Source organism: Melopsittacus undulatus, chromosome 7 (genome assembly GCF_012275295.1).
Source record: "Melopsittacus undulatus isolate bMelUnd1 chromosome 7, bMelUnd1.mat.Z, whole genome shotgun sequence".
In the NCBI taxonomy this organism is placed as follows: domain Eukaryota; kingdom Metazoa; phylum Chordata; class Aves; order Psittaciformes; family Psittaculidae; genus Melopsittacus; species Melopsittacus undulatus.
Genome location: NC_047533.1, coordinates 65,283,172 through 65,298,987, shown reverse-complemented (window position 1 = coordinate 65,298,987; position 15,816 = coordinate 65,283,172). Strand labels below are relative to the sequence as shown.

At 42.5% G+C, this 15,816-nt stretch overlaps 1 protein-coding gene across 2 annotated transcripts in view; it reads right to left on the bottom strand.

The window, feature by feature from the left end:
- The window catches only part of ELF2 (E74 like ETS transcription factor 2), a 36,433-nt gene extending 28,126 nt beyond the window's left edge, over positions 1–8,307 (bottom strand). The window contains exons 1-2 of one of the 2 annotated variants that reach the window (XM_034064966.1): positions 8,168–8,307; positions 424–619 (exon numbers count right to left, since the gene is read on the bottom strand). In XM_034064966.1, the coding sequence (XP_033920857.1) occupies positions 424–495 (72 nt within the window). In that variant the 5' untranslated portion in view covers positions 496–619; positions 8,168–8,307. Of the gene's footprint in view, positions 1–423; positions 620–5,111; positions 5,129–8,167 lie in introns of those variants that run through there. The other variant, XM_005142372.4, reaches the window with a different exon arrangement.
- Between the last annotated feature and the right edge of the window lie 7,509 nt (positions 8,308–15,816).

The window sequence follows — 15,816 nt, the reverse complement described above, 5'->3', positions numbered from 1 at the left end:
TTGGAGCCCTGTCAGATTCAATTTACTACAAGCTACAGGAGAGCAGAACATATTTATTATAAGAATGCAAAATATGAGAAAATACATCACACTGGCTAACTCTGAAAAAGGTTCTTCTGGTCTGCTCCTCCTGTTCTACACCTCAAGACACATTCAAGATCTGTACTTTTAAAAGATGCTTAGTAGAGAATATAAGTTTGTTAACCTATTCTACAGGTGTATTGTAGACTTTAAAACTTACTACTCCCACCTCTCTGTGATAATAAAAGATATATGAAATATGGGCTGCTCTCTTCCTCCTCATACAACAATCTCTAATCCATTTCACTTGTTTGCACGGTAAGTTTATGGTGAATTTTTCTTTCACATTAATATCAAGGTTGTAAAGTTTGCTAGTAAATAAATAATATTTGTTTTCCTAACCTCTTGATTTTTTATTTCATTGCTGTCAAACTCCAGACCCGGGTCTCCCGTGTCAATCACTGCTGATGTCATGGTGCATCCCCTGAAGATGCTTTGAGAGTTGTTATCTATCTCAAAGACAGTAATGGTGACAGCCCGCAGTTATCAAAGACTTAAATTCACAATCCACTTCAGTTGAAGAGCGAGGCAGAGGTGTCTGAAACACAAAAGGATTTGAAGTTAGTAGCACAGGTTATATTGAAAAGTCTTCCAGCATTTATGAAACCTATTGCATGCTACATCTCAACATCAGAAGAGGGCATCACTGAATACAACAGATGCGACAATGTGCTGAGTGAATACTGCCATACAACACAAGTTTCACACTAACTTTTATTACTAAGATAAGACAATTTCAGTTTGGTTCTTTGCCATTTGCTAAATCGCATGCAATTTTAAAAACAAGTCATAGATATGATTTTAGCCCTCCATGGGCCAAAATCATTAATTTCTCACTGAGGTCAAATATCAACTAATTTTTTGAGACATACATACATTTTGAGTTAGTGCAGCTTTTCTAAAATTACTGGTTTCCTATTAAATTCAGAGATGGAATTTCCTTCTTTGTTTTACTAGCTTCATAGTCATTTCATAAAGCTATAGTTTCCCAAGTTTCATAACTAGTTTTATGCAACTTTCAAATGTACTGCCTTTTTAAAGTAATGCATACATAATACACAACTCACAAACACATGCCTGATTTCTAATCTAGAGTTTTATTTGAAATAAGAAGTATTGTAGCAGTTCCTCTTTTATTTTTTTCCCTGCAGAAGAAATTCTTATGAACCCAAAAGGAGTTGTTCCATATCATAATGCTTCAATTTGGGTATGCCATGGAAACACTGAATTTACAAAGATATATAACCTCCATCTTTGTGAAATTCTTTTAAACTAGCTTAACAGCAGTGCTTTGTTTCTAAACAACTGCTATTTATTTATTCTGAGTAAGTATTATTACTCATATCCTGTCTTTGGAAGAGACAAATAATGTGTCTTCATAAACCTTGGGCCATGAGGGGTGGTTTACTACTTCAAGATGCAAACTAAGAAGTTTGGCTTCTTAGAACAGAAAACACATATTCCACGTGAAACATAAAAACCCAGTCTGTTATCAATTACCCTTGTGAGTAACTCCACTGAGATCAATGCTGTGTAACAGAAGCCAGAATTTAGCCCAGCACTTTTAATAAAGCTCATCCATTTCTAAAGCTAGCACAAGCACCAAGGTCTGCAAGAAAACAGGATCTTCCAACATATACTGAAGAAAGAAACATATAATTAATACTCCAATGGCTAAACTCAATAAGCCTGCTTCCAGCAGCACACAGCCAGCTTCAAGTAAATTCCCCTTGCGCATACAGGGAAAAGCTAGCTCAGATTCATGCACAGTAAGTGGGATTCCTACGGGCAAGGAAATCTTTCCAGGCACAACAGTTTAGGTGTACTGGTAGAAGTGATAATTACTGATCTCCCCAACTGGATGACAACTAAGCAAGAAAGTCGAAAAAAAAATAAATCAAAAACACAACTATGCAAAAACTGTTTAAAAACTTTAATTTATCAAAGGTATTGAAGATTCTCCAGCCCACCATAAAAATATGCTCAGAAAGGCACCAATTCTGTTGCCATATCAACTTAGCACAAAAAGTCAGTAGCCGTCTGGCTACTGTGGATGGCAGGTTACTACAAAAATAAACGAATCAAAACAGCAGCTGTCATAGTAGCAGCAGAATAATCACAAGATGTATTTTATCATTCCTCTTGGAATATACGCCATTTAGGAAGGAAAATTAAAAAAAGGCATTTTTTGCTTATATAGGCAGTCAACTTGACATGAGAAAGTATGATTCATACCTAAAAATACCTTATTTGTAACAGCACACACACAGAAAAGCCCCCACAACACCACCAACGTAATACTTTATCTTCCATTGTTTCATTTGTAAAGCCAGCACAACTTTTTTGATTATCAGTATTTTCCTTGATGAAAAAGAAAGCAAACTCCTCCTCCGCTCCCCACACAAGTCTCAAGCTGGAAAGCCTTTAGCAAGCATTCCCGGAGCCTCATACACGTGTCCCTCTCCAGGTTTTTAGCTCAAAAAATCCACTCCTTACCTGCCTTTCAATTACCACATTATTTCATAAGATTTTACATTCACAACTATGCAAAGTAGAAAACCAGCTGTTTATGGAAACACTAATCCATCAGGAATAAAAAAAAACCACCAAAAAACTAAACCACTTTTACTGTAAAAAGGCTTTTTTTCCTTTTCGACAGTTTTCTATCTACATCCACACTAGAAATCCTACCAAGCAATCATAACCTATAAAAGAGAAGTCCAAAGAACAGAAATTACATTTTAATTTGGAAGTATAGCCTCCAAGCATTTTCAAACATCAGCACTATTCCTGCAATTCAGACTTGTATCTATGTATAAAGAAAACACAGCACTTCATGTAGTACCTTTGCATAGCTTAAGCATGTCACAAAGCTAGTTCTCACACACTATATTAATGCAAATAATCATAACCAAGACCACATTTATTGTATATTCATATTTTATCTACTATAATCCCACACAGGTGGCTAAACAGCTGCCAAATTGTAGCAACAGAAAACACTTAATACCATGTACTAGATCAGGTCATGTCAAAAACCTGCTATTTCTGTCTCCTAGGTTACAAGAGGTTTAGATGACCCTTGCACTGATTTCTCTCTACATAAATTGTCAATTACCTATAGAAGTGATGATAGAACAATGCAGGAACATAAATTATAATCCACATTTACCAGTTCCAGCAGAAATTCATAGTAAGAACCTCACAGGGGGGAATATACAGAAGAATCAGAGAGATGTTAAACCTTAGCACTCATTAAAAGAACAATGTCTTTAGACTGAATGCACAGGACAAGGCAATTACAGGCCCAGAGTTGTTATACAACAGGATTTGAACTTCATACTAACAGTCTTGCTATTCAGCAACCTCTTCGAAAACCTGACAGGATGGGGAAAAAGGCAAGCCCCCTGACCAGCACATGGGATGTTAAAAGGGTTTCAGTCAGGTCTGGTTTACAAGTTCTAAGTTAAAGGAAACACCCAAACACACCCCCCATACCTAAATGCACATCAGATTCCTGCAGACATACTCCTTTTTGAATGAACCAGCTAAGCATTTGCTCTCTTTCCTTTTCCTAAGCAGTATGGCCTTGTGGAATCTTTTCACTTCTCCCTGAAGTTCCAGTAGAATACTGAATCCTCTCCACACCCTCTGCCCAACAACTCATGACTAACTCAACTTCTGTAAAAAGAAAAGACTACCCAGCCACTTGCAAAAATCAGTTCCAAAATTCACATTTCCCAAGGCTGACTGAGGCAAAACCACCAAACATAATTAGACTCAGATGCTTAAAGAAAGAGATGATTCAGATTTGTAAGAGGACCAGGTTATTCCCAGTGATACAATTAGCCAGCAGAAAAGTTGGTTCCAAGTATGACTACTTCTGAATTACAAAACAGCATGCAGAAAGATTTTAAAACAAAAAACTCCACACACACCACAAATTGAATTCCTGGACAGGTGCTCGCAACAAAGCAAAATATGGGATGACATCAGAGAGGAAGAAGAATAAATCTGACGTTTCCAAAAGACATGACCAAACCATTTTGTTACAGAACTGACATCCATTCACGGAAAAGCAGAGAGAAACTAATTCTGAAACTTTTGGAACACCCCTTACAACAGGGACGTCAGCTTTGTTGCATCATCCTTTATTTTTATACATACGTCATAGGAAAAATAAATAAGTGCAGGTGCTCCCACCCTCAAAAAAAAAAGAGCAAAGCCAAAGATGTGAGTCTTGAAGCCACATTCTTCACCTCAACAGCAAGAGGTTTCTGTTTACCACTACAAAAGACATAACAAAGACCAACAATTTTAATCATTTTCCCTGATCAAGACCATCGATTACAGCATGTACATGTTCAGAGGCCACAGAGCTCTTGTCATAAAGACTGCAAAATACCAGTTTACTCACATATTCAATAGCGCATTTGCACAGCCTACATTACGTATCTGAGTGTCTGCCTACAAGAGATCCACGCTATTCTCATGTTTTCAGCAGCTACCAGAGAAGCTTAAAACACTGCTAATCACAACTGTGACAAATTAGTAGTAGTCCCACAAAAACCAGAATCTTAAGTCAATCCCCCAGTGCACAGCCACGTGTCGAGTTAACAGAAAGGCAAACATGCAACTCAACAGAATTAAAAATAATAATAATTGAAAAAACAGCATGGAAAGGATGGCAGAATGTCAATTCTACTGGGCCAGGCTCAGAGTGAAGCTATTCAAGACCGGCTTTGAAACAAAACTCTAAATAGAAATCTGCAAACAGTTTTAGTATGCTTTTATTTAAATTAGAAAACAAGCAAACAAAAAGAAAATAAACCAATGCTTGAAGAAAAAAGATGCACACAACTGGTACACGCAGAGGAAAACAAGACAAACATGCAGAAGCCTGGGCAGCAGTGACTAGAGGCAGCTGTTCCCGCAGCACTCAGAAGGAACATAAGAGTACTTGGAACAATGTCCCCCTTTTATTCCTCTGGCATCCCAAATCCTGAGAAGAGATTTATGCGGATACCTACACAGAGGCAACCGCAAGGGCAGGATTGCAGCCAGCAGCAGCATCTCACACAATTTTTCTTCCATAAAGGCCTTCCTTTAAAAAAAAAAGTTAAAGAAGTCAGCTGGAAAATGAAATTAGTTATACAAAAATATGGGATCCTGCTAGCTGTGACAAGGCTTCCTATGGGTACAAAGGTGGTCTTTCCTAGGCAGCACCTCAAATACACAAGTAAATGTCACTATCACTCTGATACACATAAACCATGGCGCACACTGTGAAAAACTGTGTCAAAGGTCTTTTTTATGTATTTTCCTAGATATTTTTATGTCTTCAGCTAATTTTTTCACACAGGCATGTGCAGAAGAAATGGTGAATTAACTTTTTTTTTTTGAAACTCAGAAAAGTCTAAAACCTGGGGGAAAAATAGTTACCAAATAGCCAACAGAGTAAAAAAAAAATAATAAAAAAACCCAACAACTTGTAAATAGCTAAAGCACTGGGGGTTATACTCAAAAGGATGATACAAAGCACATCTTTGCATTCACAAGGTCATGGAAACAATCCATACAATTTACAGCACTTTATACATTACATAAATCTCTAGAAGTTACAGCAAAGGAGATGAAAATGAATCATCAAAGCAAGTAGTTCTGAGCACATCATACTTCAGAACTTCCCATACAACAAGGCAATAGCTTTATTGCTGAACACACATAAATTATTACATTGGATCAAATGAATGATGTACCAAATCCAGTAAGAACCTTGAGGAACTCATTCCTTACATATTTAATTTGATAATCTGCCCATCCAATTTGCTTGGAAACCTCAACAGCTAAAGCTGATGAGCCCCAAAACATAAGCTTATAATCACTTAAAAACTATTAACGTTCTGCACAAAGCTTTGTGGCTCCAGCAGACTTCTCCTGGACCTTCCTGTATTTCATCCTATTAGCAGGCTCTCTTCCCACTGCTCTCTATTTAAAGATACTTCAAACCTTCTCTTCCTTCTGACAGGACTCACACACTTTGTACCCTCACTCTATGCCAGCATTTCTTTCCATCGGCTTGGTTGTTGGTCCTTAACATCCATTTCCACTCCCCCACAAACCAGAGTCGGGAGCAATTATTCATCGTTTTACATAATAAAAGAGCAGAGAGGACGAAATTAAATGGTGAGGACGCATGTTTAAATAAAAAACAAAACCAAAAAATCACAGCACACACATGCAGATAAAAGGAAGCAGCACACAGACGCTATGTAATTAATTTTCATAGGATATTCTAGATGGCAAAAGAGTAAGTTTTAAGGTAGATAGCTTTATGGAAGCAAAGCCCCTGAAGGACTTACACAGCTATTAAGCACAAAGATGCACATAGAATCTGAAGCTTAGGGACCTTCTGAACCAGGTATTACTGAAATCTGAAAGCTGAAAAGAGTATGTCACTGAAGGGACTACAAAAAATAACCATCCTGCTCCTGAAACCCTTGCTAGAGCAGCTGATCCTGTCCACTGCCAGAGACTGCATGAGGGGAAAGGGAGGAAGAGGATCCTAGATCACACCCATTACATACCATTTTGTAGACTTACATGTAATTTCTTTAATATCCTTGAAATAAAGTTCAGTTCTGTGGTAGCAGTCACTGACCCAGATCTCCCCTGCAGTACTCAGTACAATAGATGGCTTCATGACATCGCCTCTCAAACAATGACATAGGCTTTTCAACATACCCTTTTTAACAGACATTTCTCTATGCTCTTTCAGCTTTCCCCAAATCAATGTCCACGCTTCTGCATAATTTCAAAGTTATAGCACAAAACACACAAACATGCTATTTCCATGGCTTTTAGGCCACAGAAATACCTGAACTGCTTTGTAATTTTATTGTTAGAGCACTCTTTTTACAGTCTCAAGAATTCTCTAATGCTTATACCCCTATATCCCTGCACTCCACGCTACGTGTCCTGACTAACTAGCAAGCTCTCAAAGTTCGATGCATGCATGCACTAATCAGAAAGTGACAAAAAGCTTTATGATTAAGTTGTAAAAGAAGTGATAATTATCAGCACTCAGAAGACAGACAACCTCATAGCACGACAAGAGGTCGTGCACAGCGGATGGAGAACCCTCCTCACAAACTAACTGGTTTTAAGCTGGCAGCCGGGAAGGTTCAGCCGCCTTTGCTGGAGAAGTTAAGTGGTTCAAAAGGACCATGACAGTGACTAGCCATAAGGGGAACACGCAGAACGAGGAACTGAATTATTTAAGTGAGAAAAAAATCCAACCCTGCGAGAGAACACATCCCAAAAGGCAACAGATAAGCACGAACAGCAGCGCTGACCGGTCCCACGTTTTACAGCCGCGGCGAGGTGCAGTCAGGAATACACCAGACTTGAGCTCTTTGGTCAAGACGCAGCCGGAGCAGCGGCCGCGGGGTGTGTGGTGGCCGGGAGGGAGGCGGCAGGCCCGGCTGGGCTCCCCCGCCGCCAGCACGCATGACAGCGGCCGGCCAGCACGCCCGCGCTGCCATGTTCTCCCGACGCCCTGTGTAAACAAGGCGCTGCCCCCGCCGCGCTGCCCCGGCCGCCGCCCCGCTCCCTCTCTCGCCACGGCCGGGGCAGCGTGGCCCGGCGCGGCAGGCCGCAGCCGCCTCAGGGCTCTGTTTACACTGACAGCCGCCGGGAACCCCCCGCCGCCCCCAGCGCCCCTTCAGCCGGCGGGGCAGGGCGCGGACACCCGCGGGCCGGCCGGGGGACAGGGGATGAGGGGCGGCCGCGGCCCCACGGCCGTTCCGCCGCGCCCCACGCGAAACCGAAAGTGCAGCTGGGGCAGGGGAGGAGGGGAGGTGCCGCCGGAGCAAGCCCCGACCCCGCCACCCCGAGCCCGTCCGACGCCCCTCGGCGGCAGCCCTCGAAACGGGACAAGCCGATGCCACGGCCCCCTCCCGGGCCGGCCGGCCGCTCGCCCCCTCTTTGCCTCCCTTCCTCGCTCGCTCGCTCTCTCCCTCCCAGGGCCGCCTGTCAGCGCCCGTCCCGCCCGCCGCGGAGGCAGGAGCCGGTGCCGCACCCTTACCGTGCCCGTGCGCCCGGAGGCCGCGTTCGTCGCCGGTCCGGTCCGGGAGCAGGCGGCGGTGGGCGCCGCCGAGCAGGGGCAGAGCCGGAGCCGGGGCCGGGGCCACCCCGCTGCTGGAGGGGCGGGCGCAGCGGCGCAACCTGCCCGGCCCCAGCCCCCCCCCCCGCGCGGAGCCCAGCCGAGCCGAGCCGCCGCCTCTGCACATGCTCGCGCCGCTCGGCGCGCGGGGGCGCTGCGGGCATGCGCGGCCTCTGCGCGCCTGCGCAGGGGCCCGCGGGGGCGCTGCGCTGTTGAGGGCGCGAGGCTCGCCTGAGGGAGCGGCCGTTGGGGTGGCCGCGGTGTTTACCTCACGGCCGCATGGCGCCAGCGGTGGGTCGGCCCTTCGGGTTCGGAGGTGACGGGAGACACAGTCGATAGGGTTGGAAGAGACCTCTGGAGAGCATCCAGGTAGGGCCACCTAAAGCAGGTTGCACAGGCACACATCTCGGCACGTTATGAATGTCTCCAGAAAAGGAGATTCCACTACCCCCCTGGGCAGCCTCTTCCAGTGCTCTGCCACCCTCAGCTTAAGGAAGTTTTTCCTTATGTTGAGATGAAACTTCTTGTGTTTTAGTTGATGGTTGTTGCACCTCATCCTATTGCTGGGCACCACTGAAGAGAGTTTCTGCACCATCCTCCTGACACCCACCTTTGAGACGTTTACGTGTTAATGAGATCCTTTCTCAGCCTGCTCTTCTCTATAGGCTAAACAGGCCCAGCTCCTGCAGCCTCTCTACATAAGATCCCTGATCATCCCTGTGGCCCTCTGCTGGACCCTTTCCAGTATCTCCTTCTTGTACTGAGTACACAGCATTCCAGATGCAGCCTCACCAGGGTTGAGCAGGAGGGGATCACCTCTGTCAACCTTTTGGCCACACTCCTGCTGTTGCACTCCAGGATACTCTTTTCCCTCCTGACACTGATGGCTCATAATCAATTTATTATCCACCAGTATGCCTAGGTCCTTCTCAGCTGAGCCGCTCTCTTGTAGGTCAGCCCCAGCCTGTGCTAGTACTTGGGGTTCTTCCTCCCCAGGTACAGGACCCTAGACTTACATTTGTTGAACCTCATGAGGTTTCTCTCTGCCCAGTTCTCCAGCCTATCAAGGTCTGTCTGAATGGCCATAATGTGTATCAGTAATTTCCCCCAGCTTTGTGTGACCAGCATGCTTGCTGAGGGTACACGCCAGCCCTTCTTCCAGGTCATTGATAAACAAGTTGATGTACAGGATGTAAAAAGCAAAGACGGGAGGGAAATCCCACAGCAGACAGGGTCTTGGTAACCCTCGGCTCAGCTTTGGAAAGGGGCAAACAGGTGTCTGCTTTCAAAAATCCCTCCCAATGACTATAGCCAGCCCTAGAGGTGTAATTAGTTCCTAGCACTTGATTTTGGTAGGTAGGAGAATGAGCTGTTGGTGCATTTGAGCAGCTGTAGAGCCCCAGGCATACAAGACTGAGTCAGCCAGTGACTTGTAGGAGCAGCACTGGAGCATCAGTGTCAAGTTTTCTTGAATCATCCATCTCTGCTGGAGCACATCAGTTTTGAAATTAGCCAAATTCGTAATACAGCATCCGTTACTTCCTTGTCAATATGGAGTACACTGTCAGAGTCCGATCAAAAACTGAGCACATACTGAGGCTATCTTGATCTTACCCAATCTGAGAGGTTTAGGTCAGAATTGATCTTTACAAATGCTGGGATTTAACCATTATACCCTTCTTTGCCTTTCACAGAAATATACAGAAGAGCCTTAGCTGAATAGGAGGCATTTCATGTTAATTATAGACAAAGAAAAACAACCCCACACCAGATTGCCAAGGAGACTTTCAACATTGCAAATCCACTTGCTCGGAAGGAAGTCTTAAGACTGAAGGTTTTCTGTCCAAACTGATTTGGGCCCCCTTGTGCCTGTACACTCTGAAAGTCTGACATTCTTTTTAGCAGGAGCCCTCGGCACTGAGCAGCAGGTACAGTCACACACAAACACACTTCACCTTCATCAGTGTGCAAAAGCACATCTCTGCTACATTTCACTTTCCACCTGAATAGTTTCTGAAGTTATAAATGATGCAGCTATTGAAAAATGAAGATAATAGCAGCCCTTTTCACCTGATCACAGTGTAGACCTGCAGTCAATTCAAAACTGCTGTTGTTGGGATACTGCTGTGTGATCGCATGGGGTCAGCAGTTCAACAGATGCTTCCCTGCTCCTTTTGCATATAGAAAGCTGTGGTCCACATTGCTTTTTAAACGTTGGTCCCCAGAAGATTGTAGCCTATCTAATTCTATATGCAGAGCTTACTACCTTTGGTTATTCAGATGAAAAGGGAGAGTTACATGGACTCAAAGCCAGAAGTATGACCCAGAAGAAATGCCCAAGAGATGACCTAGAAGAAATAACATGACCCTTCTGTCAGTCAGACCATTCTGTAAATCATTATTAATGAAGTAGCAGTAACTCCACAGGTGTAATTAGTGTTTTTTTTCCTTCCTAGGATAGACTTGCAGAACATACGGACTACTCTGTGAAAAATATAGTGATAGAACAATAGTAAAAGCTCTTGGCAATTTCTAAACAAAAATGTCTTTTTTTCTTTTTTACATGAAATTTTAAAAGACTTTATTTTGTGCTTATAGAATCATAGAGGAGCATCCCATTTTTGGTGTGCAGTGTTTCAACATCACCAAATTAAGCTATATTTTACCCTAAGTAAACAAGCTTTATTGAGACCTAGCTACCTGTGTGTCCATCCATCTCTGCAAATTCTTTCTCTTCAACATTATTTGCCAATTACAGCTCAATTTTATTAAAAGGTACAGATCTCAAAGTCCCTACAAGTTTCAAGAATACAAGTATCAGAGCAGACGAGACCAACACCAATATGTGTCCCCACTACAAAACAGTTATTTTTTATTCTGACCCACAGCAGGCAGTTGACGTATTGATAGGCATATAGCTGTGTACCAGCTAGGATTCTAGGATATTCATTGTCAGCCTGCTACAAGGGACATTACTGGCTGCTGCTTTACATACTACTGAAGCCATCTCGGCAAGAAGGAAGGAAATTCCCAGTGGACTGTTTGGGCTGGATATATTCTTGTATGTCTTTGTCCCAGAAGCAATCACTTCACTAGCAGAACTCAAACATTTGAATGTTCTTGCTTTTATAGAAGATGATGTCTGTGACTACCACACACTCATAGGAAAAGAAAGTATTTAAAGCACCAGTATTTTAAATCCATGTCACTGCAAGGTGCTGATCAAACTACCAATCGATCCTAGTAAGCAAATCGGTACTCACACTTTGCAGGGGCAAGCATTCCATCTCCCGAAGCCATTCCTGCCTGCGGGGCAGGGAGGAGCACACCTCACCCAGACTGGTGATCAGGTTAACTTGGCATGTACAAGCATGGCTCACCAGCCTTTGGAGTTATTTTTGCAGGGATATGAGACCTAATTTGAGGTCTATAGATCTGAGGATTTGCATGTTTCTATTGCCAAGGATAAATACCAGATAAATAAAGGTTCCATCTGTGAAGAATTCCAGATCTAACTGCTTTAAGGCAAGACTTCAAACTCCTCATCGCCCACAAAAGCAAATTTTCTGTGCTGTGAAAACACATGGCTAGTGTCAGCTTAACTCAAGCTTAAACTTCCTATATACCCCTTGATTTTCTGCATGCTTTAAGCTACTAAAACAGCTTATGTTATACAGCGAAGTCCTTTAAATTGCACGTCTAATCCTGATCTCTGAGTTCATTCTGTCTCCTTTATAGTTCCCCATTAATGTCCTGAAACTTAGAATAAAATATAATAAAACCTCCACTGAAAAACACCAAACACACTCCCTCCCTTCCTTAAAACTACAACACTGCTTTGCTTGTAAAGTAGGGAAGCACGAGAAGCTTCTGATCCTCAGCATTTCAGGGGCTGTAAGGCTGCTAATTACGTGGGAGTTGTGCAATTAAAGCAGGGGAGCGGTGCAGTGCTGAAACAAGCCCATTTCAGGCAGGATTTTACCCTTGAATAAATATGTGTTGCTTTTAAGAAAGGAGGAATTGCATAGATATAAAGGAGGAAAGTCTGTAGCACTTTGTTGCTGTATGCTAGATATACTTTAAGATAGAGCAATTGCAGTATTTTAGAAGAAAGAATCAAAGTTAGGGTTAAGTGTGAAAGAGGACTTTACCTCATTTTCACTCAAAAAAAAAATAGATGGTATATACATGACATGTTGATTTTCTTAATTTAGACACAGCAGAAAACAGAATGCTCACAGGGGACCCTTCTGATACAGGAAAACCCTTTAGAAACTCATGGTTTGTGAGAAGAAATTTCTTACAGAGACCATCTAGTTTCATTTTAACTGTTTTGCTTTAAAGAAAAATTGAAAAAATTGCCTCAAAGGTAGATTTATCTTTGATAGCAAAATATTTCAGCATTGGAAGCTACTTTTCCCTTAGCAGCATCCGAGCTCTGCCATCAGTAAATGTTCTCATATGGACAGTGCCCAAGTGACAATCTCAGAACTGGCATAGAAGACAAGATTCTGCAAAGAGACGTGCTGAAAACAAACGGACAGGGCGTGGAAATCAAACCACTAAGGTTTATCTCATAAAGTAACAACTTCAAACACTTCAAAGTCCTTCTCTCTTTGTTCATACCCAGGACTGAATACTTTTGTGTCACTTCCTTTTGTGTCACACTTTTAATGTATCACATTAAAAATGTGATATTTTTAATAAGTTAAAAGGGTCAAGGCTCAGTGATTTTGATTTTATAGAACTTCATTAATCAATTAAATGAAAACAAAGACATCCACATCCAGCCTTATTATGTTTTCATTTGCAAGAGCCATCAAGCCTTGCACAGTTACTGAAGGTTTGGCTCCTCTCATATTATAATAGCCTCAGCACCAAATACTTTGCATTGGAAATTAGTCACTTACTACAACAGTGGAATTAAAAGGATCTGTATGATTTGGACTTTCTCCAAACCACAATTAAACTTTAAAAAAAAAGAAAAAAATAAAAAATCAAGCCAATTTTATCCACTGAAAAAGCATACATTATTCATTTCTTCCTGTATTGTTCAGCTGCAGGTTTTGAGGACAGGGGATCCTTCCTCTGTTCTGGGTTTTTGTAATCGGGCTGCTTTTGATTTAGTGCCCTCTTCTGCTTGATAATGTGAGTGCATGTTGCCCAATGGTTAATTAGTCTCTATTATCCCTCCCTGGAAAATAACATCTCCCAGTAACTACTGAGAAAGAAAATAGCCTTACGCAGGAAGAAACAAGCTGGGGAGTGAAAATAAAATCACATTATGGGAAGGCAATCCATGAGTCTCCACACACATCAGTAGTTTAATTTAATTACAGAGAGAGAAAGAGGAAATATGATCTTGATACATATTGCTGTCTCTCCTCTTCCACTTATTCTCTATTTTCCCCTTTAACTTAATTAGCTTGCGTACTGCAGTCAATGCTGAACTAAGACAGAGCACAGGCAGCAAAACTTCCTGAGATGATGCATGGCAACTATAGCAATGTACATTTTCGTAGGGCACAAGCAGAGCTCACGTGTGTATCTTTTGAAAGATCACTATGTCATGAAGGTTTAAAATAAGGAAAGTTATTTATCACTAAACACAAGATATTTAGGTAGTCAAGAAGCACTGGCTCTCCATGTGAAGCTGGTACAAATAATTAACAGACCACATGAAGAAGATACTTCTATTTCACAGAAGCTTCCCATTTGTTGTCAGGAGCATCAGGAACATCAGTCACAAACAGCCTTTTAGAGCTTACTAAAGCCATCACTGGAGTTTGGTAAAATGCGCAGATGAAGTGAAGAGCATTTGTAGATAGCTAAACCACTAAGCAAATCATGCTGTTTCAACAACCTGTAATTCAAGCAAATGGCAGCAAAAACTCCAGCACAGAAACTTCCAGTTTTAGCCTGCTTCCCATTCTAGCGAAGCTGATCTTCTCCCATGGCATCCCACAGGAGCAAAGACCAGAATACAGGAGAATCAAATTACTCACAATGATGTCCAATGCCTGTCGCTTTAGGGTGAACTTTATTTATATCATCCTGCACATCTTCCAACTTGTGCAGCAGATAAACAGAGCAAGAGCAAAGCATACAGTGAAGAAACACCTTTCTGAAGAGCAGAACTGTCTGTGTGTAATGGGGACAGCACTCTGCAGAAACTAGCTAATCCATGGACAGCAGATCAAACAACAATAGCTTTTGTGTCCTTTAACACAAAACATTTTCTGTCCCTCCTTATCTTCCCCTGTCCCATACACACCTTGTGCTCTCTAAGCTCTCGTCTTGCAATGCTGCTGGCTCAGTTTTTCACCCCCTAACTTGGCAGCAGCTGATTATGGACACCAGAGTGCTACTCAGCTGCACCATGCATGTGACAGGACAAGGGGGAATGGCTTTAAACTGAAAGAGGGTAGGTTAGATTAGATATCAGGAAGACATTCTTCCCTGTGAGGGTGGTGAGGCACTGGCACAGGTTGCCCAGAGAAGCTGTGGCTGCCCCATCCCTGGCAGTGTTCGAGGCCAGCTTGGACAAGGCTTGGAGCAACCTTGTCTAGTGGAAGGTGTCCCTGCCCATGGAAGGGGGGTTGGAACTGGATGAGCTTTAAGGTCCCTTCCAACCCAAACCATTCTCTGATTCTATATATGTGCACTTGCTCATTTGCTGGCAAACAACTAAATAAGCCACTGATCTCCTCAGTCATCACTCAGCTGGTAGGAACTTTGGACCCTTCACATCTCTCTCTTAAAAGATAAGTTGAAGTTGGCTAGTTGGGTCAAAATCTTTGAGGGAGAGAGAGGAAAAGAGAAAGACCAACAGGTAGGAAAACAGCACTGCCTCAGTTCTTGGGCTTGGTTTGGGTTCATTGGAATTGTGTGGGATTCTGTGGTTTTTTTATTCCTCAGAAATACATATTAAAAATAGCATTTTATCACATCATCAAAGCTTGCTGCACAGGGACAAGAAATCTTGGTTAAGTATTTAAATTCTATAATAACATCAACAGGGAAAAGCGTAAAACTGAAACTGCTAGATGGACTTCATCTGTCTTCAGCATTTCAGCAAAGTGAACTGCTAGCAGCTGCAGGCTGATATCCTTCACATGAACTAGCACCAGAGGGAGGTGAAACACTTCGCTAATGGGTCTCATAGATATTTGCTGACCACAAAGGAGCAGTTTCCAGTTTGTACAAATTCAGGAGTCTCAAGTTTTACTCTGAGCTTTGATGTGATACAGGGGGGATTTAGCCAATGTACAGGGGAGTAGTACAGGAAGGGGGTCCAATTAATGCACAAGGGGCTTGATATAAGAAAAGGTAGTGCCCAAAAAACATAGAGTTATGTTGTGAGACTGTGGAAGTTGGTGGCCCCACTAAACATGAGTTAATTGTTTCACACTAATCTTTGAAAGTATCTTTAGCTTTAAAGAACAATGTCTGTATTGTAAGTCTGTGTTGAGATAACAGGATTTAGTGACTCTAATAAACATGAATTGCTTCACACCATCCTTCAACTTATCAGTTAGTTTATTAGTTTAGAAACAGAGCCTCCCAAACAT